We start from the raw sequence: 25,334 nt of genomic DNA, 5'->3' as shown, positions 1-25,334 counted from the left end.
GTCCCATTGGCGGAGAATGTCCCATTGTAGTGGACGCAGTAAAACTGCGCGAAAGGAACTGCCTCCATTGCTACCATCTTACGTAGGAAGTGCATGAGGCGTCTCAATGTGTGCGACTGGTTCTTAAAGAAGAGCTTGCAGCCCGTAGTGAATGCTGTTTGTCTAGCGGCAGCTTCACTATCGCTGAGAGAGTAAGAAACTCTATGCCTAGATATGTTATCGATAGGGTCGGGGTCGGATCTGACTTTAAAAAGTTGATGATCCACCCAAAACTCTAGAGAGTCTCCAGCGCAACGTTCGGGCAGTGTTGGCATGTTTCCTAAGAGAGTGCCTTGACAAGTAGAGCGTCTAAATACGGGACCACAGAGTGACCCTGAGAGTGCAGGACTGTGACTACTGCTGCCCTGACCTTGGCGAAGACCAGTTGGACTGTCGCTAGCCGGAAGGTAGAGCTACGAACAGAGGGTGTTCGTCTCCTATAACGAAGCGTAGAAACGCTAGTGCTCTGGATCAATCGGCACGTGTGGATCAATGTATATAGTACAAGCATATCTATAAGTGCACTTCTGCACTAGTGGGGTTAGCACCACAGGTGCTGCTTAACGCCTGTTACAGCGATTGTGTGACTATCAGAATGCCAGGGTCTTCCACACTTGTCTCTGTATCGTACAGAAACTGACACTAATGGCTGCCGGTGTCCTTGTAGAGAAGGAAGCCGTGGGCGTGCCTGAGAAAGTGCGGGAATCCGGATTCACAGTGCACACAGTGAGAGGGGTGGAGTATGCAAAACATACTCCAGCTCTCAGCTCTGCTCTATGCAGCGTCACGCCCCTACCCTGACTGTCAGGGCTGTGGGCGGTAACGAAGGGAGACTAGGCCCAGAAGCCGGGGACTCGAGTTAACAGCGCGGCCGCCGTAAAAGCGCGGGCCGCGCTGAAGTCCCCGGCGCACCACAAGTGCCAGCCGCGCCGCAGTTCCAGCGGCCGGCGCGACCGATTCATAGAAGTGGCCAGCGTCCCGCCCCTCTCCTGACTGGCAGGTCTGGGGGCGGGAACGAACGGAAGCAGGCCGCAAAAGCCGGGGACTCTAGTTATCAGCGCGGCCGCCGTAAAAGCGCAGGCCGCGCTGAAGTCCCCGGCGCACTACAAGTGCCAGCCGCGCCGCAGTCCCAGCGGCCGGCGCGACCAATTCCCATAAGTGAGCCTGCTTCAGCAAAGCTGAATGAGGCCATGGCACAGGCGCCGCAGCGCTGATGTCCCCCGGCGCACTACAACACCCAGCATGCTGCGGTGTGAGCGCCAAATGCACGGGGACACAGAGTACCTTGAGGAAGCAGGGCCATGTCCCTGATGTACTCCGCTCCATCCAGCATCTTCTCCAGGGGCTGTAGATGGAGCACGGTCTCAGTGCCTGGAGACCGGTAAATCCCACTTCACCCAGAGCCCTGTAAAAAGGGATGGGGAAGGAATCAGCATGTGGGCTCCTGCCGCCGTACCCGCAATGGGTACCTCAACCTTACAAACACCTCCGACATACAGTGGGGTGAGAAGGGAGCATGCTGGGGACACTATATGTGTCCTCTTTTCTTCCATCCGACATAGTCAGCAGCTGCTGCTGACTAAAAAGTGGAGCTATGCGTGGATGTGTTGCCTCCTTCGCACAAAGCACAAAACTGGTGAGCCAGTGATCCCACTGGGGGTGTATAGCCAGAAGGGGAGGGGCCTTACACTTTTAAGTGTAATACTTTGTGTGGCCTCCAGAGGCAATAGCTATACACCCAATTGTCAATTGTCTGGGTCTCCCAATGGAGCGACAAAGAAACACCATTTGCGCCCCCCTTCTGTGTCATTTCAGTTTCACCATATAGGTGTGTGGTCCTGTAATACATGTACATGATGTTCTCACCTACTAGGCTCAGTGCAGCCACACCATAGTACGTAAATGCCCCATTCTCAAACCTCAGACCTTCCTTTCCAATTTCCACCTGGACTCTGCCCTGAAAGTCAAAAATCATCAAGTCAGTTCACTGGCGTTCAGAGTAAAGCTCCATAAATCCTGTTTTGTGCACATTCACCTGCAGAATGAGAATGAAGTAGTCCACAGGCTGGCTTCGCAGGTACAGGTAGTGTTCAGAGGCAAGGCGGTCACTGTCGTCAAACTTCACCTCCTGGGTGACCCCTGGAAGCTTCAATAAGTGCAAAAGGACCTTTTCGGACACTCGGGAGGTGCTGAAAAGCTCCACTTCTATCAACGAGAACAAGGCAGCTCAGATTTACGCACAGCTAAGAATTGCTCTTCTGCTACCATTGTGGACACACTTTACAGCCACAAAATGTTTGCCCAGAAGTGAAGATATTTTTTTTTGTTTTTTTTACAGAGTAACACGGAAAGGTTTTTGTGACATTTATTTACTACAGATTAGCAAAAAGACTTGATCTACCCCTTGATCTGGCGGCCAGTTCGGTCCTCCGTGGTAGTGTTCACATATCCACCAGCAATAGTAATAGTACATATAAATAACATAAGGTACTGACAGTGGACGTGATCAAACAAAAGCGTAAAGCCATCCCACCACGACAAAGGTATACTCCATTTGGGATGGTCCTAACCCCTAGTATAAATCCTCACTTTGTGTCAACCGACCTCAATGTCGTTGGTGAATGCCAGGAAGGGGCCCAGCTAGCTCAGATGTCTGCCCATGGGAAGCTATATACCGTATTTTTCGGTTTATAAAAGACGCACCGGTTTATAAAATGCACCCCAAATTTAGAAAAAAAAATAAAATAAAAAAAGGGGGTCAGTCTTACAATCCGGTGGTGTCTTACCAGGGGGGAGAAGCGGAGGGGGAGGCAGGTTCACAGGAGGTGGGGGTGGAGTAGGTCGATGCTGCGGGCGTTGCGGCTGGTGGGTGTCCCAGATGCTATGAGGTAGGCAACTTCCAGAAACGGTGGGCGGTGTGGGCTTCAAAGAAATGGCGCCCGGAGTTGGTGTGTGCACAGTTGGAGTTATCTGCTCAATGACAAGTCGAGATCTCATCTGTGCACGCGCCACCTCTGGGTGCCATTTTCCTTAAGTCCGCTGCTAGGAGATCAATGGGCCGGAGGTGGTGCGTGCGCAGATGAGATCTTGAGCCAAGAGATCCATATGAGCACTCGCCGACTCTGGGCGCCATTATCAGAAGCCCAAACCGCTGACATCTTCAGGATGCCCCTACCTCACCGCTTGCAGCCCACAGCACAGCACCCCGCAGGCCCTAGCATTGCCCCTGCCTCATGCTACCCCTCTCCACCACCTCCCGGTAAAGACAGTTGGATTATAAGACTTACCCCTCATTTTCCTCCCAAATTTTTGAGATGGAAAAGTGCATCTTATAATCTGAAAAATACTGTAAATGAAACGATTTCCTCAAAAAACTACGAGGGTGTAACGACCATGCCAATTGGGGTAAAGCTTTGTCATGGTGGAATAGCTTTATGTTTACCAAATACCACACGTTATTTATATGTATTAATATTTATTTGCTGCAGGGCATATCCTCTTCAGTTCCCAGCTTAGGTTTTGTCAGCTGAATGGCCACAGTGTGAACATGCCCTTACACGCCGTGTGTATACCAACTTATGCTCCGGCTCATTTCTTTGGCTCTACTTGGGTATGTGCACATGGTCAGTATTTACAACACATTTTTATGCTGCAAATACTGTAAAGTTGTCAGGAAAAATGCTGCCTAAAATAAATAGCCTTTTTAATGATTTTTTTCTAACCCCCACCGCACTCCTCTGCATTCATTTGATTGGATGAAAAACGCTGAAAGAATTGACAAGCTGCAAGTTAAAAAAAAAAAATGCAGAAGGTTCAAAACTAAGAGGGGGCAAAAAAAAAGCCGGGTGTGAATGAGATTTCAGGAATCTTACTTTGCTGATCCTGATAAATGCAGTTTTTTTCTTGGGAAAAAAATGCAACATGTGAACAAGCCCTATGCTGGGAGCCTTTGTCGCTTACTAGACCTGCAGGACCCCGGTAAGCGGCAGAGGCCGGGCAGAGATTTGCCAGCTCAGAAGTAAACACGGTCTGATATACAAGTGTTCAGAATTCATAGAAAATATAGGATTTAGGAAAACCTCTATTGTGAGGCTCTGTGATGCCATTGTCCTGAGGAACATCCCAGGGGAAGAAGGCAAAGGAAGAGGACATACCTTGTGATAAGAAGCGCTGAGTCGCCAGTAAGAGTTGGGGTGACAGCTTGACTTTCTGTTCGGTGTCGGCGGTCTTGAAGAAGGACAGGTCTTCCCCACCACGAGGCATGGGGATAGGCTGCACTCTGGGACGTTTCTTCTTTACAATCTGCTCTAAAAAGAGGATATAGGAAAGCGGATATCAAACATTTGCTCATGTGACCCTCATCATTTATCATTGGTGATCATGAAATGTGGTCAGTCCGACAAAGGCTAACGTCTGCAAGGAGTTGGTTATGTTCCCCCTGTCGTTATATAGGTTCCCTACAGGGACTCGAGTTTTCTCCACACACAAAAATATACTGAGATTAATTTGCACGCCTGGAAAATGATCCTTGTGGGTGTTGGGCAACTACTGCTCTCCCCCTGCAGTTCAGCTCTCTACAACCATGTTCACATGGAGTTTTCTTTTTAAGTGTCTTGGAGTGGCTCTGCTGCAAAAATATGTAAAAAAAAATAAAGTAAAGTCATTTAAAAAAAAAAAAAAAATATGTTAAAAAAGAGAATTTTGTTACTTACCGTAAATTCTTTTTCTTATAGTTCCAACATGGGAGACCCAGACCATGGGTGTATAGCTACTGCCTCCGGAGGACACACAAAGTACTACACTCAAACGTGTAGCTCCTCCCTCCTAGCATATACACCCCCTGGTAGCCAGTCCTAGCCAGTTTAGTGCAAAAGCTGAAGGAGGACATCCACCCACAAGTAGGGACAGAGCAAAACCCGGACAACCGGAACCTCTGTCTACAACAACCGCCGGTGATAACACACGGAACAAGAAACCTGCCAACAGGCAACAGGGAGGGTGCTGGGTCTCCCATGTCGGAACTATAAGAAAAAGAATTTACGGTAAGTAACAAAATTCTCTTTTTCTTCATCGTTCCTTATGGGAGACCCAGACCATGGGACGTTCTAAAGCAGTCCATGGGTGGGAATAAACAGAGAAACTGAGAAGTAGGCGAAACCTAACTTCACAAATGGGCGACAGCCGCCTAAAGGATGAGTCTGCCCAAGCTCACATCTGCCGAAGCAAGAGCATGCACTTGGTAGTGCTTCGAGAAGATATGCAGACTAGTCCAAGTGGCAGTCTGACAGACCAGCTGAGCCGTAGCCTGGGCCTGAAAGCCTAAAAGGCACCGACAGCTCTGGTCAAGTGTGCCTTGATCCCCAGCGGGAGAGGCACTTGAGTACACTGGTAGGTATCGGAAATGGCCGACCTAACCCAACGAGCCAGGGTCGGCTTAAATGCCGAGAGGCCCTTACGCTGACCAGCGGTCAGCACAACAGAGAGGTGCACCGCCTAAGAACAGCGGTGCGAGACACATAGATCCGGAGCGCCCGCACCAGATCCAGAGTATGCAACGCCCTTTCAAAGCGATGATCAAGAGCCGGACAAAAGGAAGGCAGGGAAAATGCCCCGGTTAAGGTGGAAGCAGCAACCACCTTAGGGAGAAAAGTCCGGAGTCGGACGGAGAACCACCTTGTCTTGATGAAGGGAGGACTCCGAAGAGAGTGCAGCCAAAACAGAGACTCTCTTGAGGGAAGTTATGGCCACTAGAAAGACCACTTTCTGTGAAAGACTAAACAAGAAAACTCCCTGAGAGGCTCAAAGGGGGGTTTCCGGAAGCCATGAGGACCGAATCAAGGTCCCGGGCTCCAAGGGCGGCCGGTAAGGCGGAATGATGTGAGATGCGCCCTGCATGAAGGAGCGCACCTGGGCCAGCCGGGCGATACGCCGCTGGCACAACACTGACAGAGCCGAGACCTGTCCCTTAAGGGAATTGAGGGATAGTCCTAGCTGCAGACCGGACTGTAGAAGGGACAGGAGGGTCGGCAAGGCCAAAAGGCCAAAGGATACTTCCGAGCTCGAGTCATAGTAGAACTGACTTCAGGAGGGATACCAGAAGTCGTCAAGATCCATGACTCAAACGCCACGCCGTCAATCTGAGAGCCGCAGGTTCTGGCGGAAAGACGAACCTCGTGAGAGAAGGTCTAGACAGTCCGGGAGATGCCATGGCACCTCTACGGACAGACGGAGCAGGTCAGGGTACCAAGCTTGCCTGGGTCAGTCTGGGGTAATGAGAATGACCCGACGGCCCTCCTTTCTGATCTTGCGCAGGACTCTGGGCAAGAACTAGAGGGTGAAACACGTAAGACAGACGAAGCTGGGACCAAACTTGAACCAGTGCGTCTGCCGCAAAAACCTGAGGATCGTGGAGCCACGGTTTGACGGCTGAGACAATCTGCCTCCCAGTTTTCCACGTCTGGGATGTGGGCTGCGGATATGGTGGACTAGGAGTCCTCTGTCCACTGAAGAATGCGATGAACCTCCAACATTGCCAGGCGGCTGAGTGTCCCGCCCTGGAGGTTGATGTAGGCAAACGCTGTAGCGTTGTCTGACTGGACTCGAATGTGCCTGGCCGCCAACAGACGGTGAAAGGCTTAGAGAGCTAGAAACACAGCTCTGATATCCAGCACATTGATCCAGAGGGCTGATTCGGACAGAGTCCAAGTGCCCTGCGCTCCATGGTGGAGATATACTGCTCCCCAGCCGGATAGACTAGCATCCTGGTGAGGATCACCCGGGACGGAGCCAGGAAGGAGCGTCCCTGAGACAGAGGGGCCGAAGCCACCACTGAAACGAGCCCCTGGTCTGTGGCGAAGCCACCACCCCGTGGAAGGAGGAAGTCCGCTTGTTCCAACAGCGGAAAATATCAAGCCGCAGAGGACGCAGATGGAACTGGGCAAGGGAATCGCTTCCATTGACACCACCATCTGATCCAGGACCTGTATTAGGTGCCTGATGGAACGACGTCGACCGCCAGAGGAGGGACTGCTGTTTGACTAAGGGCAGCTTCACAAGTGCCGACAGAGTCTCGAATTGCGTCCCTGGGTATGTGAACTTCTGGGTCGAAGTCAGAGTGGACTTGGACAGAATGACAAACCACCCGAATTGGTTAGAGTGGCGAGAGTGAGCGAGGCACTCCGCTAACAGTCTGCACTGGATGAAGCCCAGACTAGAAGGCTGTCCAGGACAAAAGGATCACTGCCAACCCCTAGAGGTGCAGGACCGCAATCACAGCTGCCCTGACCTTGAGAATACTCGAGGGGCCGTGGCTAACCCCAAGGGAAGAGCCACGAATTGGACCACTGTGATTGCAAAACGTAGCCAACGCTGGTGTGAAACTGCGATTGGCACATGCAGATAGGCATCTCTGATGTCGATGGATGCTAGGGAATCTCCTTGGGTCATTGATTGATCGCAGAGACTCCATGCGAAAATGCCGCACCTGAACATGCTTGAGAAGCTTGAGATCCAGGTCGGGAGGCACCGCCCTCTTCGGGTACTAGGAATAGATTTAAGCAGAAATCTCAGAACCGTTCCCAGTCGGGAACCGGTACAATTACTCCAGTGGCCTGCAAGAATGCCACAGCCTGTGAGAAGGCGGCGGCCTTGGAGCAGGGGGGAGTTGACAGAAAAAAAAATCTGTTTGGCGGGCTGGATAGAATTCTATCCTGTAGCCGTGGGAGATGGTATCTCGCCCCCACTGATCGGAGGCGTGTTAAAACCATACGTCGCCAAAGTGGGAGAGCCTGCCACCGACCAAGGACGTTGCTGGCATGGCCAGATAGCCAGGAGGAAGCTGACTTAGTGGCAGCATCTCCTGCGGTCTTCTCGTGCGCCATTTGGGTTTACGATCCTTGGCTGAGGGACGAGGCCGAGGGCTTAGAGAACGATCAGATGGAGGAACGAAAAGAACGAAACCTCGACTGATTCCCGCCCTGGACAGGTTACCTGGTTAGGTTTGTGGCATGGAAGAACTCTTCCCGCCAAGAGCTTCCTTAATAATTTCATCCAGTTGTTCCCGAATAGTCTGGTCCCTGCAAAAGGGAGCCCAGCAAGGAACTTCTTTAGAAGCATCCGCCTTCCACTTCCGAAGCCACAGGAGCCTGCGGATAGCGAGGAAATAAGCCGAGGCCACCGCAGTGCGGTGAGAGTCTCCAGCATGGCAGACATGGCATAGGACGAAAAAACTGAAGTCTGGAAGTTAAGGCAACCATTTCGGGCAAAGAGTCCCTGTGAGGGAATGCATCTCGTCTAGAGAAGCAGAGATGGCTTTGAAAGCCGCACTGCTGCAAAAGCTGGGGAGAACGAGGCCCCTGCCGCCTCCATACAGATTTGCCAGAAGGACAACCTGGCGGACAGCAAAGCCGCAAGTGAGGAGTCATCAGCCACTGATACAACGGTCCGGGCTGAGAGTCTAAACACCGGAGGGACCACCTTTGGTGAATGAGCCGACTCCTTGACCACCTCTGGTGGAAGGGGAAGACTGTCATCAGAACCACGCTTTGGGAAGCGTTTGCCAGAGCAGACCCTGGGCTTGGTCACAGTGGCCTGAAAACTGGAGTGGTTAAGGAACACACTCCTTGTTCTCTTAGGCAAGGTAAACTGGTGCCTTTTTGTCAGAGAGAGTTGCTCCTCTGATACTGGCGGATTGAGGTCCAGTACAGAATTAATGTACAGTGGGATCCTTAGAGAGGTGCCGTCAGCCACTGATACAACTATCCGGACTGAAATACTAGACACCGGAGAGACCACCCTTGGTGAATGAGCCCACTCCTTGACCACCTCTGGTGGAAGGGGGAAACAGTCATCAGAACCACGCTTTAGGAAGCGTTTGTCAGGACAGGCTCTGGGCTTGGTCACAGTGGGCTGAGACCTGGAGTGGTTGAGGAACACACTCTTTGTTCTCTTTAAGGTATACTGATGCCTTTCAGCCAGAGGGGGATACTCCCCTGATACAGGCGGATTGAGGTCCAGTACAAATATAATGGACGCAATCAAATCATTAGCATCTGCATCACCTTCGGACAGATCAATGGTACATTAAGTAGCGTCCGAGCCCCCAGTAAAGACATCCTCCTCGTCCAGTGAGTCAGCTCGTGAATCAGAGCTGCGGGACGGGGAAGGACAGGGAACCCTGCGTCTCCATTTTAGGAGGACGGGGTCTGAGATGAAGAGTCCTCTGAGAGCTTTGCTGAGCGAGCCGTAGCAGCCGAAGCGCCCTGAGAAGGGGGCTAATGCATGCTCAGCACCACCGGAGCAGCTGGAGGGATCACTGATGAGCCTCCAGGCTGAGGGACCACTGTGTTTATGTGCTCAGTACAGGCAGTACGAGTCTACATGCAGTGCATATTAAGAACAGCCTTGCAGCCTTGCTCTGATGTGAGACATGCTGCAGAAGTGGGGGCTCTGTGAGGGAATGCATCTCCAGAATGACCCCCAGCAGAGTATATAAACAGAGAATATAAGCAGCTGCACAACTGGAGGTTGTGGCTTGCTATACCGTTTAACATCATTTCTGTGCCCTCCAGTCCCCCAGCCCAGGCCCCCATTTGTCACAATGTAGGTATCTCTGTGCCTATGCAGACATTGAGAACGCTGAGAAAATGGCGACCGGAGCGAGGAGAGGGGGCGGGGCCTACTCTGAGAGCGGGCAAAAGAGGTATACAGGGGAGGGAATCCTTCCTCAGAGAGGAGGGTCCGTTCCCTGTGCTGCACAGCCGCTGGGCGGAGCCACACCATCCCTCTGCATGGCTGACATGCAGGGGGAGTGAAACCGAAACTAGGCCTCAGGCGAAGCCGGGGCCTAGATTTAAACATGCGGCCAGCGAGCAGGCACCATCGGCGCGGTTCTCCAGTGAAAACTGGAGAACCGTCCGGAACTGTTACCACAGACATATAAACACACTCCCCCCAATAAATAAAGTACAAAGGACCCCTGGAAAGACCACTTTCTGTGGTAAAAACGTCTCAATACTTAGCTTGAGACGCAGGTGCCAGGTCCCTGGGGGGGGGTTAAACGCTCCGTCCGACAGGATCCTGAACAGGGCTGCGGATGGAGACCGGTCTCCTGCAAAGCAGTGAGAACCGAGATGGCTGCCACTTCAAGCCAGAGCCCCAGGGGATGGTGAAGGAGCGCGGCATGTGAAGGCTCCAGCTTTGTGAAGTCAACCTTAACAGCACCGCCGACACAGTGGGGTGAGAAGGGACATGCCGGGAGTCCAGACTGGACCCGCTTTTCTTCCAAATCTTTGAAATCCAAAAAATCAAAAATCAAAAATCAGAGGATGCATGTGTGTGTGTGACCTCCTGAACACAAAGCATTGAAACTGGCTAGGACTGGCTACCAGGGGGTGTATATGCTAGGAGGGAGGAGCTACACGTTTGAGTGTAGTACTTTGTGTGTCCTCCGGAGGCAGTAGCTATACACCCATGGTCTGGGTGTCCCATAAGGAACGATGAAGAAAGACTAATGTTAATCCTCTGTGCAGCTTATTAGAGGTTTTTCAGTATTTGGGTTTTTTTTTCTTAAAACAGAAAAAAAAAAAAAAAAAAAAAAAAACTGCTTCGGCAAACTTTTGAGAATAAAAACTAGGTTTCCTGGAGTGGATTCAGCTTGCAACAGCTATGGCTCCTGAATGCCTCAGTGTGCACAGAGCCTTAAGAGGTTTACGTGGTGTTTTGGGTTTGTTGTGCTGGTATTCGTCAGTCAGGGAGTCAGGAGTGGAAATGAGCGGACCTATTGAAGTTCGGTTCAGCGGTTTCAGCCGGACTTTAGAGAAAATTCGCTCTGGGATCCAGACTTAACCCAATCATCATTGGTAGTCACTGATTGGGCAGTTCGGATCCCCATCCACATGTAGCCAGCCATAAACAAAACAATTCCGGGGTGGGCAAGGTTTTTACAATTTTATTTTTTTGTTTGGTGCACACTACATCCGATCACACTGCTGTTACCCCCAGTGAACGCAGTTAAAGAAGGGAATTTTGTTTACTTACCGTAAATTCCTTTTCTTCTAGCTCCAATTGGGAGACCCAGACAATTGGGTGTATAGCTATTGCCTCTGGAGGCCACACAAAGTATTACACTTAAAAGTGTAAGGCCCCTCCCCTTCTGGCTATACACCCCCAGTGGGATCACTGGCTCACCAGTTTTAGTGCCAAAGCAAGAAGGAGGAAAGCCAATAACTGGTTTAAAGACCAATTCAATCCGAGGAAACATCGGAGAACTGAACCATACCACATGAACAACATGTGTACCCGAAAAAACAGAAAAACCCCGAGAAAACAGGGCGGGTGCTGGGTCTCCCAATTGGAGCTAGAAGAAAAGGAATTTACGGTAAGTAAACAAAATTCCCTTCTTCTTTGTCGCTCCATTGGGAGACCCAGACAATTGGGATGTCCAAAAGCAATCCCTGGGTGGGTAAAAGAATACCTCATGATAGGGCCGTCAAACGGCCCTCTCCTACAGGTGGCCAACCGCCGCCTGAATGACTTATCTACCTAGGCTGGCGTCTGCCGAAGCGTAGGTATGCATCTGATAATGCTTGGTAAAAGTAAGTAGACTCGACCAGGTGGGTGCCTGACACACCTGCTGAGCCGTAGCCTGGTGCCGTAATGCCCAGGATGCACCCACGGCTCTGGTAGAATGGGCCTTCGGCCTTGAGAGAACCAGAAGCCCAGTAGAACTGTAGGTTTCAAGAATTGGTTCCTCGAGCCCCCGAGCAAGGGTGGATCTGGAAGCTTGCGACTGTTTACGCCGACCAGCGACAAGGACAAAGAGTGCATCCGGGTGGCGCAGGAGCGCCATGCGGGAAGTAGAACCTGAGTGCTCTCACCAGAACCAACAGATGCAAATCTTTCTGAAATTGATGGACTGGACGAGGACACAAAGAAGGTGAGGTGATATCCTGATTGATATGAAAATGGGATACCACCTTAGGGAGAAATTCCGGAACCGGACGCAGAACTACCCTGTCCTGGTGAAGGACCAGGAAGGGAGTTTGTATGAGAGCGTTGCTAGCTCGGAAACTCTCCTAAGAGACGAGACCGTTACTAGAAGGCCACTTCCCGTGAAAAACGGGAAGGGAGACATCCTTCAAAGGCTCGAAAGGCGGCATCTGGAGAGCAATTAGAACCTTGTTCAGATCTCAGGGCTCTAACGGCCGCTTGTACGGAGTGCTGAGAAGACAAACTCCCCGTAGGAACGTGCGTACCTGAGGAAGTCGTCGTTTCTGAAAAAATACAGATAGCGCTGAGACTTGTCCCTAAAGGGAACTGAGCGACAACCCATTTTCCTACCTAGATTGCAGGAAGGAAGGAAACATAGACGATGCAACCGGCCAGGGAGAAACACCCTGCGCCGAGCACCGAGATAAGAACATCTTCCACGTCCTGTGGTCAATCTTGGCGGACGTTGGTATGCTAGCCTGTCTCATGGTGGCAACCACGTCCTGAGGTAATCCTGACGACACTAGGTTCCAGGACTCAATGCCACACCATCCGGTTGAGGGCCGTAGAATTCAAATGGAAGAATGGCCCTTGAGACAGCCAGTCTGATTGGTCTGGTAGTGCCCCCGGTTAGCCTACCGTGAGGCACCACAGAACCGAGTACCACAACATCCTCGGCCAATTTGTAGCGACGAGGATGGCGCGGCCGCAGTCGGTCTTGATCTAGCGCAGTACTCTGGGCAACAATGCCAGAGGTGGCACCTAAGGTAGCTGGAACTGCGACCAATGCTGAACTAAGGCGTTTGCCGCCAGAGCTCGATGATTGTGAAACCGTGCCATGAAGCTGGCACATTGTTGTCGTGCCGTGACGCCATTAGATCGACGTCCGGCCTCTGTCAGCGGCGCCAGATCTCCTGAAACCCGTCCGGGTGAGGAGACCATACTCTTTCGGCCACACCTCAGCGACTTAGGAAGTCAGCTTCCTAGTTTCCACACTTGGGATGTGAATTGTGGATATGGTGGATGCCGCGTCTTCCACCCACATCAGAACCTGCCGGACTTCCTGGAAGGCTTGCCGGTTGCGCGTTCTTCCTTGGTGGTTGATGTATGCCACCGCTGTGGAGCTGTCCGACTGAAGTCGGATATGCTTGCTTTCCAGCCGCTGTTGGAAGGATTGTAGGGCAAGATACACTGCTCTGTGTTCAAGAACATTGATCTGAAGAGTGGACTCTTGCTGAGTCCACGTACCCTGAGCGCTGTAGTGGAGAAAAACTGCTCCCCACCCTGATAGACTCGCGTCTGTCGTAACTATCGCCCAGGACGGGGATAGGAAGGACCTTCTTTTTGACCAAGAGGTGAGAAGAAGCCACCACCGTAGAGATTCCTTGGCCGCCTGAGAAAGAACGACGACTCTGTTGAGGGACGTCGACTCCTCGTCCCATTGGCGGAGAATGTCCCATTGTAATGGACGCAGTAAAACTGCGCGAAAGGAACTGCCTCCATTGCTACCATCTTACGTAGGAAGTGCATGAGGCGTCTCAATGTGTGCGACTGGTTCTTAAAGAAGAGCTTGCAGCCCGTAGTGAATGCTGTTTGTCTAGCGGCAGCTTCACTATCGCTGAGAGAGTAAGAAACTCTATGCCTAGATATGTTATCGATAGGGTCGGGGTCGGATCTGACTTTAAAAAGTTGATGATCCACCCAAAACTCTAGAGAGTCTCCAGCGCAACGTTCGGGCAGTGTTGGCATGTTTCCTAAGAGAGTGCCTTGACAAGTAGATCGTCTAAATACGGGACCACAGAGTGACCCTGAGAGTGCAGGACTGTGACTACTGCTGCCCTGACCTTGGCGAAGACCAGTTGGACTGTCGCTAGCCGGAAGGTAGAGCTACGAACAGAGGGTGTTCGTCTCCTATAACGAAGCGTAGAAACGCTAGTGCTCTGGATCAATCGGCACGTGTGGATAAGCATCCTTGATGCCTAATGATGCTAGGAAATATCCTTGGGACCTTGAGGCGATGACATGGCGGAGGGATTCCATCCGGAACCGCCTGGTGTCCACGAGCTTGCTGAGCATTTTTAGATCCAGAACGGGACGGAACGGCCCGTTGTTATAGGTACCGCAAAGAATTTGGGGTAAAAACCGTGACCTTGTTCCTGAAGAGGAACGGGGGTCATCACTCTTTCTGCCTATAGAGTGCACCCTGTTTGCAGAAGAGCAGCGGCCCGGCCGGGAGGTGGAGAAATTCTGAAGAATCGAGTTGGAGGACGAGAAGTGAGCTCTATCCTGTACCCGTGAGACAGAATGTCTCACACTCAATGGTCATTGACCTATGGCAGCTAAATATCGCCAAGGCGGGAGAGCCTGCTACCGACCGAGGCCGCAAGTCATGAGGAAGCCGTGGAAGCGGGTTTTCAGACTGTCGCTTTTTTGGGCGAGACTGAGCCCGCTAAGAATCTTAGCTCCTCTGATCCTTTTGAGTCCACATTGGACGAGGAAAAATGGGACCTGCCCGAGCCTCGAAAAGGCCGAAAACCCCGACTGCCTCTTGCTCTGTTGGGGTTTGTTGTGTCCGGGCTGAGGAAAGGATGAATCCTTACCCCTGGACTGTTTGATGGTTACATCCAACGCTCACCAAACAGTCGGTCAGCAGAAAAAGGCAACTGGTTAGGCAACCTTTTTTGGAAGCAGAATCTGCCTTCCATTCACTTAACGAGCAGACCAGGCTCTGCTTAAAAACACGGAGTAGCGGAGGCTACCGCCGCACGGTTCGCAGAGTCCAGGACAACCTGAATCGCGTAAGAAACAAATGCAGACATTTGAGAGGTTAAGGATGCCACCTGCGGCACAGATGTACGTGTAACCGTGTCAATCTGTGTAAGACAAGCTGAAATAGCTTGGAGTGCCCCAAGGGAGAGAATGCCGGAGCCAACGGTGCGCCGACAGCCTCATAGATGGCTTTCGACCAGAGATCCATCTGTCTGTCAGTGGCATCTTTGAGTTTGCAGTTCCATCTCCCACTGCAACTATGGATCTAGCTACAAGCCTGGAGATTGGAGGATGCCGCTCGGGACATTGGGTCCAGTCCTTGACCAAGTCAGGGGACAGGGATAACGTGTATCCTAAGCCGTTTGGAGAAGCGCATATCTGGATAAGCGTGGTGTTCCTGGACTGCCTCTCTGAAGGCAGAGTGGTCCAGAAAAATACGTGAAGCTGACTCCTCCACTGGAGGAGCTGTGAGAAATAACCCACATTCTATAGATGGACGCTATAAGATTATTTACTATGGCGTCACAATCAGGTGTATCCAGATTGAGAGCGGTCTCAGGATCAGAATCCTGAGCCGCTACTTCCGCCTCATTACACAGCGAGTCCTTCTGTTAGGACCCTGATGAAACCGAGGCCGCTCATAGCGAGCCCACTTAGGCTGTCTGGGACTGACGTCCGTGCAGAGCCGTGACTCTGGGATGCGTGTGACATTCCCGGAGCTGTTAGTTATTCACACTGAGGGGGGCCATGGATCAATGATTCAACAGTGCCCATATTGTGAGAGACATGTCCGGACTGCTAGGCTTCTAGTATCATAGCCATAGTCTCAGAAAAACTGTCAGTAAATACTGCAGACACCGTCCTCATCCCCTGGCCATTAGTGCATACAATGGGAGTCTATGTACCTGCCGGCCGTATAGCCGTACATGCTGTACCAGCTGTATAGAAAAACATGTGGTTCTGCACCTTTGTTTTACACAGAGAATATGCTGATAACTCCTCCGCACAATCCAGGAGGGTATATACAACGTGCGACCAAACAGTGCAATGTATATAGTACAAGCATATCTATAAGTGCACTTCTGCACTAGTGGGGTTAGCACCACAGGTGCTGCTTAACGCCTGTTACCGCGATTGTGTGACTATCAGAATGCCAGGGTCTTCCACACTTGTCTCTGTATCGTACAGAAACTGACACTAATGGCTGCCGGTGTCCTTGTAGAGAAGGAAGCCGTGGGCGTGCCTGAGAAAGTGCGGGAATCCGGACTCACAGTGCACACAGTGAGAGGGGTGGAGTATGCAAAACATACTCCAGCTCTCAGCTCTGCTCTATGCAGCGTCACACCCCTACCCTGACTGTCAGGGCTGTGGGCGGTAACGAAGGGAGCTAGGCCCAGAAGCCGGGGACTCGAGTTAACAGCGCGGCCGCCGTAAAAGCGCGGGCCGCGCTGAAGTCCCCGGCGCACCACAAGTGCCAGCCGCGCCGCAGTTCCAGCGGCCGGCGCGACCGATTCATAGAAGTGGCCAGCGTCCCGCCCCTCTCCTGACTGGCAGGTCTGGGGGCGGGAACGAACGGAAGCAGGCCGCAAAAGCCGGGGACTCTAGTTATCAGCGCGGCCGCCGTAAAAGCGCAGGCCGCGCTGAAGTCCCCGGCGCACTACAAGTGCCAGCCGCGCCGCAGTCCCAGCGGCCGGCGCGACCAATTCCCATAAGTGAGCCTGCTTCAGCAAAGCTGAATGAGGCCATGGCACAGGCGCCGCAGCGCTGATGTCCCCCGGCGCACTACAACACCCAGCATGCTGCGGTGTGAGCGCCAAATGCACGGGGACACAGAGTACCTTGAGGAAGCAGGGCCATGTCCCTGATGTACTCCGCTCCATCCAGCATCTTCTCCAGGGGCTGTAGATGGAGCACGGTCTCAGTGCCTGGAGACCGGTAAATCCCACTTCACCCAGAGCCCTGTAAAAAGGGATGGGGAAGGAATCAGCATGTGGGCTCCTGCCGCCGTACCCACAATGGGTACCTCAACCTTACAAACACCTCCGACATACAGTGGGGTGAGAAGGGAGCATGCTGGGGACACTATATGTGTCCTCTTTTCTTCCATCCGACATAGTCAGCAGCTGCTGCTGACTAAAAAGTGGAGCTATGCGTGGATGTGTTGCCTCCTTCGCACAAAGCACAAAACTGGTGAGCCAGTGATCCCACTGGGGGTGTATAGCCAGAAGGGGAGGGGCCTTACACTTTTAAGTGTAATACTTTGTGTGGCCTCCAGAGGCAATAGCTATACACCCAATTGTCTGGGTCTCCCAATGGAGCGACAAAGAAGAAGGGAATTTTGTTACTTACCGTAAATTCCTTTTCTTCTAGCTCTTATTGGGAGACCCAGACGATTGGGGTATAGCTACTGCCCTCCGGAGGCCACACAAAGCACTACACTAAAAAGTGCAAGGCCCCTCCCCCTCTGGCTATACCCCCCCGTGGTATCACGGGTTCTCCAGTTTTAGTGCCAAAGCAAGAAGGAGGAAGCCAATAACTGGTTTAAACAAATTAACTCCGAATAACGTCGGAGAACTGAAAAACCGTTCAACATGAACAACATGTGTACCCGCAAACAACAAAAAAATCCCGAAGGACAACAGGGCGGGTGCTGGGTCTCCCAATAAGAGCTAGAAGAAAAAGGAATTTACGGTAAGTAACAAAATTCCCTTCTTCTTCAGCGCTCTATTGGGAGACCCAGACGATTGGGACGTCCAAAAGCTGTCCCTGGGTGGGTAAAGAGATACCTCATGTTAGAGCTGCAAAACAGCCCTCCCCTACGGGGGGTGTCACTGCCGCCTGCAGGACTCTTCTACCTAAGCTGGCATCCGCCGAAGCATAGGTATGCACCTGATAATGCTTGGTGAAAGTGTGCAGACTCGACCAGGTAGCTGCCTGGCACACTTGTTGAGCCGAAGCCTGGTGTCGTAATGCCCAGGACGCACCCACGGCTCTGGTTGAGTGGGCTTTTAGCCCTGAAGGAACCGGAAGCCCCGCAGAACGGTAGGCCTCTAGAATTGGTTCTTTGATCCATCGAGCCAGGGTGGCTTTAGAAGCCTGCAACCCCTTGCGCGGACCAGCGACAAGGACAAAAAGTGCATCGGAACGGCGCATGGGCGCCGTGCGGGAAATGTAGATTCTGAGTGCTCTCACCAGATCTAGCAAACGTAAGTCCTTTTCATACCGGTGAACCGGATGAGGACAAAAGGAAGGCAAGGATATATCCTGATTAAGATGAAACGAGGATACGACCTTAGGGAGAAACTCCGGAATGGGGCGCAGCACTACCTTGTCCTGGTGGAACACCAGGAAGGGAGCCTTGGATGACAGAGCTGCCAGCTCCGACACTCGCCGAAGCGATGTGATCGCAACAAGAAACGCCACTTTCTGTGACAGGCGAGAAAAGGAAACTTCTTTCAGAGGCTCGAAAGGCGGCTTCTGGAGAGCAACTAGTACCCTGTTCAGATCCCATGGATCTAACGGCCGCCTGTACGGGGGCACAATATGACAGACCCCCTGCAGGAACGTGCGCACCTTAGGAAGACGTGCTAGACGCTTCTGAAAAAACACGGATAGTGCCGAGACTTGCCCTTTAAGGGAGCTGAGCGACAAGCCCTTTTCCAACCCCGATTGCAGGAAGGAAAGAAAGGTGGGCAATGCAAATGGCCAAGGGGATACTCTCTGTGCAGAGCACCAGGATAAGAAAATCTTCCACGTTCTGTGGTAGATCTTAGCAGACGTAGACTTCCTAGCTTGTCTCATTGTGGCTACGACTCCTTGAGATAATCCTGCGGACGCTAGGATCCAGGACTCAATGGCCACACAGTCAGGTTCAGGGCCGCAGAATTCTGATGGAAAAACGGCCCTTGGGACAGTAAGTCTGGTCGGTCTGGCAGTGACCACGGTCGACCGACCGTGAGATGCCACAGATCCGGATACCACGATCTCCTCGGCCAGTCTGGGGCGACGAGTATGACGCGGCTGCAATCGGATCTGATCTTGCGTAACACTCTGGGCAAGAGTGCCAGAGGCGGGAAGACGTATGGGAGCCGGAACTGCGACCAATCTTGAACTAATGCGTCTGCCGCCAGAGCTCTTTGATCGCGCGACCTCGCCATGAATGCCGGGACCTTGTTGTTGTGCCGGGACGCCATTAGGTCGACGTCCGGCACTCCCCATCGGCGACAGATTTCCTGAAACACGTCCGGGTGAAGGGACCACTCCCCTGCGTCCATGCCCTGGCGACTGAGGAAGTCTGCTTCCCAATTTTCTACGCCTGGGATGTGAACCGCGGATATGGTGGATGCTGTGTCCTCCACCCACATTAGAATGCGCCGGACTTCTTGGAATGCTTGCCGACTGCGCGTCCCTCCTTGGTGGTTGATGTATGCCACCGCTGTGGAGTTGTCCGACTGGATTCGGATCTGCTTTCCTTCCAGCCACTGTTGGAAGGCCAGTAGGGCAAGATACACTGCCCTGATTTCCAGAACATTGATCTGAAGGGTGGACTCCTGCGGAGTCCACGTTCCCTGGACCCTGTGGTGGAGAAACACTGCTCCCCACCCTGACAGACTCGCATCTGTCGTGACCACTGCCCAGGATGGGGGCAGGAAGGATCTTCAATGAGACAATGAGGTGGGAAGGAGCCACCATTGTAGAGAGTCCTTGGCCGTCTGGGAAAGAGAGACTTTCCTGTCCAGGGACGTTGACTTCCCGTCCCATTGGCGGAGAATGTCCCATTGAAGTGGGCGCAGATGAAACTGCGCAAAGGGAACTGCTTCCATGGCTGCCACCATCTTCCCGAGGAAGTGCATGAGGCGCCGTAAGGGGTGCGACTGGCCTTGAAGGAGGGATTGCACCCCTGTCTGTAGGGACCGCTGCTTGTTCAGCGGAAGCTTCACTCTCGCTGCTCGAGTATGAAACTCCATGCCAAGATACGTTAGCGACTGTGACGGTGACAGATTCGACTTTGGAAAGTTGATGATCCATCCGAACGTCTGTAGAGTCTCCAGCGTAGCATGTAGACTGAGTTGGCATGCCTCTTGAGAGGGTGCCTTGACAAGTAGATCGTCTAGGTAAGGGATCACCGAGTGTCCCTGAGAGTGCAAGACTGCTACCACCGCCGCCATGACCTTGGTGAAGACCCGGGGGGCTGTCGCCAGACCGAATGGCAGAGCTACGAACTGAAGATGGTCGTTTCCTATCACAAAACGTAGAAAACGTTGATGTTCTGTAGCAATTGGCACGTGGAGATAAGCATCTTTGATGTCTATTGAGGCAAGGAAGTCTCCTTGAGACATTGAGGCAACGACAGAGCGGAGGGTTTCCATCCGGAACCGTCTGGCGTTCACATGTTTGTTGAGCAGCTTTAGATCCAGAACAGGACGGAACGAGCCGTCCTTTTTTGGAACCACAAAGAGATTGGAGTAAAACCCTCGCCCTTGTTCCTGAGGCGGTACAGGAACCACTACTCCTTCCGCTCTTAGGGAGTCCACCGCCTGCAGCAGGGCATCTGCTCGGTCTGGATGTGGGGAGGTTCTGAAGAACCGAGCTGGAGGACGAGAACTGAACTCGATTCTGTACCCGCGAGACAAAATGTTTGTCACCCACCGGTCTTTGACCTGTGACGTCCAAATGTCGGAAAAGCGGGAGAGCCTGCCCCCAACCGGAGATGCGGAGGGGGGGGGCTGGAAGTCATGAGGTAGCCGCTTTGGAAGCGGTTCCTCCATTTGCTTTCTTGGGGCGTGCGTGAGCCCGCCAGGAATCTGAGACTCTTTGCGTCCTCTGAGTCCCTTTGGACGAGGAGAATTGTGTCTTGCCCGAACCTCGAAAGGACTGAAACCTCTGCTGCCATTTTTTCTGCTGAGGTTTGCTTGATCTGGGCTGGGGTAAAGAAGAGTCTTTACCCTTGGACTGTTTAATGATATCAGCCAATGGCTCGCCAAACAGTCTATCTCTAGCTAAAGGCAAGCTGGTTAAACATTTTTTGGAACCAGCATCTGCTTTCCAGTCCTTTAACCACAAGGCTCTGCGCAAAACTACCGAATTGGCGGACGCCATTGAGGTGCGGCTGGTAGATTCTAGGACCGCATTGATAGCGTAAGACGCAAACGCAGACATCTGCGAGGTAAGGGACGCCACTTGCGGCGCCGCTGGATGTATGATAGCATCCACTTTTGCTAAACCAGCTGAAATAGCTTGGAGCGCCCATACAGCTGCAAATGCTGGAGCAAACGACGCGCCGATAGCTTCATAGACAGATTTTAACCAAAGGTCCATCTGTCTGTCATTGGCATCCTTAAGTGAAGCGCCATCCTCCACTGCAACTATGGATCTAGCTGCAAGTTTGGAAATCGGGGGGTCTACTTTTGGACACTGGGTCCAGCGCTTGACCACATCAGGGGGGAAAGGAAAACGTGTATCCTTAGAACGTTTAGAGAAACGCCTTTCTGGATGAGCGTCGTGTTTCTGGATTGATTCTCTGAAGTCAGAGTGATCCAAGAAAGCACTCAATTTACGCTTGGGATAGAGGAAACGAAACTTCTCCTGCTCTGCTGCTGCCTCCTCTGCAGAAGGAGCTGGGGGAGAAATATCCAACAGTCTATTGATGGCTGAGATAAGATCGTTTACCATGGCGTCCCCATCCGGGGTATCCAGATTGAGAGGGGTTCCAGGATAAGACTCCTGATCACTCTCTTCAGACGCATCACAGGGCGACTGATTGCGCTGAGACCCTGAGCAGTGTGATGACGTTGAGGGTCTTTCCCAGCGAGCTCGCTTAGGGTGGCTGGGGCTATCATCTGAGTCATAATACTCAGCCTGGGAAGCCGGGGACCCCCTTGCAGTCTGGACTAATTCCAACTGAGGGGGATTAGAGGACAGAGACCTCGCCGTGTCCATAGACTGAGCCCCAGTCATGGATTGCAAAGTTTCAAGGATCTTTGCCATAGTCACAGACATTCCATCAGCAAAAACTGCAAAGTCTGTCCCTGACACCGGGGCAGGACTTACAAGCGTCTCAGCCTGGGTCACTACCTCTCCGGACTCCGGCTGGCGAAGCAGCACCGGATCTGAGCATTGCACACAATGGGGGTCTTTGGAACCTGCTGGTAGAGCAGCCCCACATGCAGCACACGCAGTGTACACAGCCCTAGCCTTGGCAGCCTTGCGTTTTGTGGATGACATGTTGCTGCTTCCTCAGAGCGATCTGGGGTATCCAGCCAGGAAGCGACCTCACAGTGCAAGAAATAACTAAACATATATATCTGGTGACACAGTACACCAATACACACTGAGGCACTAGAGGGGCCAGCTGAAATGCCGCTTACCGCCCGCTTAAGAGCGGGTGTGTGATCTCCAAAAGCCCCCTAGTCCAGGTCTCCCAGAGCCTTGCGTCCTTCCTCCAGCCAGACTGCATGTAATGGCTGCCGGCGTCCTGGGAGAGGAGGGGGGGCGGGCCCTGGGCGTTCCTGACTAAGAGCGGGAAGCCTGCTTCCCTCTGTGCCTAGTGAGAGGGCTGGAGCATGTAAATCAGGCTCCAGCCCTCGTCGCTGCTGCGAAACAGCGTCTCTCCCCTACCCTGATTGACAGGGTGGGGGCGGGAACGAAGCGGAGCTAGGCCGCAAAAGCCGGGGACTGGATTTATAAACGCCGCCGCCGTAAAAGCGCGGTCGGCGTGTCCCCGGCGCACCACAAGTCACAGCAGCGCCGCCCGGTCCAGTGGGGGTCGGCGCTGCGTTCCCACAACACAAAGTCCCCCAGTAAACTGTAGGAACACTAACTCCAACGTTACGGTCCCCGGCGCACTACAACACCCAGCCAGCCCGGAGTGTGTCTGTGCCTGCCGGGGACACAGAGTACCTGTATGATGCAGGGCCATGTCCCTGATTGTACTCCTGCTCCGTATCCATCAGGTGCTATGGGTCTGTGGATGGAGCCCGGCGTCAGAGCTTAGAGGCCGGCAGGATCCCACTTCCACAGAGCCCTACAAGGGGATGTGGAAGGAAAACAGCATGTGGGGCTCCAGCCCCTGTACCAGCAATAGGTACCTCAACCTTACAACACCATCCACGGGTGAGAAGGGAGCATGCTGGGGGCCCTATATGGGCCCTCTTTTCTTCCATCCGAAATAGTCAGCAGCTACTGCTGACTAAAATCTGTGGAGCTATGCGTGGATGTCTGACCTCCTTCGCACAAAGCTTGAAAACTGGAGAACCCGTGATACCACGGGGGGGTATAGCCAGAGGGGGAGGGGCCTTGCACTTTTTAGTGTAGTGCTTTGTGTGGCCTCCGGAGGGCAGTAGCTATACCCCAATCGTCTGGGTCTCCCAATAGAGCGCTGAAGAAACACTGCAAGCGGCTTACACTGGGCTGAGCACCGAGTGTACCCGAGCACAGTGATATGCATGAGTGGTCCACATACATAAAGCATCCGAACGCTGATTTTTTTTTTTTTTTTTAATCCGTGTTTGGTACGAACCCTGACCCTTAGGCCTAAGACACACGGCGAGAAAAACAGAGCGAGTGGAGTGCGATTAAAAAAAAAAAACAAAAAAGAAGGGAATTTTGTTTACTTACCGTAAATTCCTTTTCTTCTAGCTCCAATTGGGAGACCCAGACAGTGGGGTGTATAGCTACTGCCTCTGGAGGCCGCACAAAGAACTACACTTAAAAGTGTAAGGCCCCTCCCCTTCTGGCTATACACCCTCCCGTAGGAGTACAGATTCCTCAGTTTTAGTACCAAAGCAAGAAGGAGGAAAGCCAATAACAGTTTCAAAAACAAATTCAATCCGATAACCAGATCGGAGAACTTAAGAAACAACGTGAACAACATGTGCACCCGAAAAAACGAAACCCTAAAAACAGATAGGGCGGGTGCTGGGTCTCCCAATTGGAGCTAGAAGAAAAGGAATTTACGGTAAGTAAACAAAATTCCCTTCTTCTTTTTCGCTCCTAATTGGGAGACCCAGACAGTGGGACGTCCAAAAGCAGTCCCTGGGTGGGTAAAAAGATACCACATGAACGGGCTGTCATACAGCCTCTTCCTACAGGTGGGCCACCGCCGCCTGAAGGACCTGTCTACCTAGGCTGGCGTCTGCCGAAGCGTAGGTATGCACTTGATAGTGTTTGGTAAACGTGTGCAGACTCGACCAGGTAGCCGCCTGGCACACTTGCTGAGCCGTAGCCTGATGCCTCAACGCCCAGGACGCACCAACGGCTCTGGTAGAATGGGCCTTCAGTCCAGATGGAATCTGAAGCCCAGCAGAACGGTATGTGTGAAGAATTGGTTCCTTGATCCACCGCGCCAGGGTGGATTTGGAAGCTTGCGATCCCTTATGCTGACCAGCGACTAGGACAAAGAGCGCATCCGAACGGCGTAGAGGCGCCGTGCGAGAAATGTAAATCCTGAGTGCTCTCACCAGGTCCAACAGATGTAAACCCTTTTCAAATTGGTGAACTGGATGCGGACACAAAGATGGCAAAGTGATATCCTGATTGAGATGAAAGGAAGAAACCACCTTGGGAGAAAACTCTGGAATTGGACGCAGTACTACCTTGTCTTGGTGAAATACCAGGAAGGGAGATTTGCAAGATAACGCCGCCAGCTCGGACACTCTTCGAAGAGACGTGACCGCTACAAGAAAAACTACCTTTTGTGAAAGCCGAGAAAGGGGAACCTCTTTCAAAGGCTCGAAAGGCGGCTTTTGAAGAGCAAGGAGAACCTTGTTCAGATCCCAGGGTTCCAATGGCCGTCTGTAAGGAGGAACGATATGACAAACTCCTTGGAGAAACGTGCGTACTTTAGAAAGCTGTGCCAAGCGCTTCTGAAAGAATACGGATAACGCGGAGACTTGACCCTTAAGCGAGCTAAGGGACAAACCTTTTTCCAACCCAGACTGCAGGAAGGAAAGAAAAATTGGCAATGCAAATGGCCAGGGAGAAAACCCTTGAGCCAAGCACCACGCTAAGAATATCTTCCACGTCCTGTGATAGATCTTAGCTGAGGATGGTTTTCTAGCCTGTCTCATTGTGGCAACAACTCCCTGAGATAAACCTGAGGCCGCTAGGATCCAGGACTCAATGGCCACACAGTCAGGTTCAGGGCCGCAGAATTCAGATGGAAAAACGGCCCTTGAGACAGCAGATCTGGACGGTCTGGTAGTGCCCACGGTTGGCCTACCGTGAGATGCCACAGATCCGGGTACCACGACCTTCTTGGCCAATTTGGAGCGACGAGTATGGCTCGCTGGCAGTCGGACTTGATTTTCCGGAGAACTCTGGGTAACAATGCTAGAGGTGGGAACACATAGGGGAGTCGGAATTGCGACCAATCCTGAACCAAGGCGTCTGCCGCCAGCGCTCGGTGATCGTGAGACCGTGCCATGAAAACTGGGACCTTGTTGTTGTGCCGTGACGCCATCAGATCGACGTCCGGCGACCCCCAGCGGCAACAGATCTGTTGAAACACGTCCGGGTGAAGGGACCATTCTCCTGCGTCC

The 25,334-nt window shown here is 52.4% G+C and overlaps 1 protein-coding gene across 3 annotated transcripts in view; it reads right to left on the bottom strand.

The window, feature by feature from the left end:
* Nucleotides 1-25,334, bottom strand: part of CNNM3 (cyclin and CBS domain divalent metal cation transport mediator 3) — a 73,545-nt gene that overhangs the window by 39,490 nt on the left and 8,721 nt on the right. For all 3 annotated transcript variants that reach the window (XM_075346212.1, XM_075346213.1, XM_075346214.1), the window contains exons 3-5: nucleotides 4,194-4,346; nucleotides 2,075-2,244; nucleotides 1,906-1,996 (exon numbers count right to left, since the gene is read on the bottom strand). In XM_075346212.1, the coding sequence (XP_075202327.1) occupies nucleotides 1,906-1,996; nucleotides 2,075-2,244; nucleotides 4,194-4,346 (414 nt within the window). The remainder of the gene's footprint in view (nucleotides 1-1,905; nucleotides 1,997-2,074; nucleotides 2,245-4,193; nucleotides 4,347-25,334) is intronic.

This window comes from Anomaloglossus baeobatrachus, chromosome 4 (assembly GCF_048569485.1).
Source record: "Anomaloglossus baeobatrachus isolate aAnoBae1 chromosome 4, aAnoBae1.hap1, whole genome shotgun sequence".
NCBI classification, from domain to species: domain Eukaryota; kingdom Metazoa; phylum Chordata; class Amphibia; order Anura; family Aromobatidae; genus Anomaloglossus; species Anomaloglossus baeobatrachus.
Note: the sequence above shows the minus strand (reverse complement) of the source record. Positions and strands in the feature narration are given on the sequence as shown.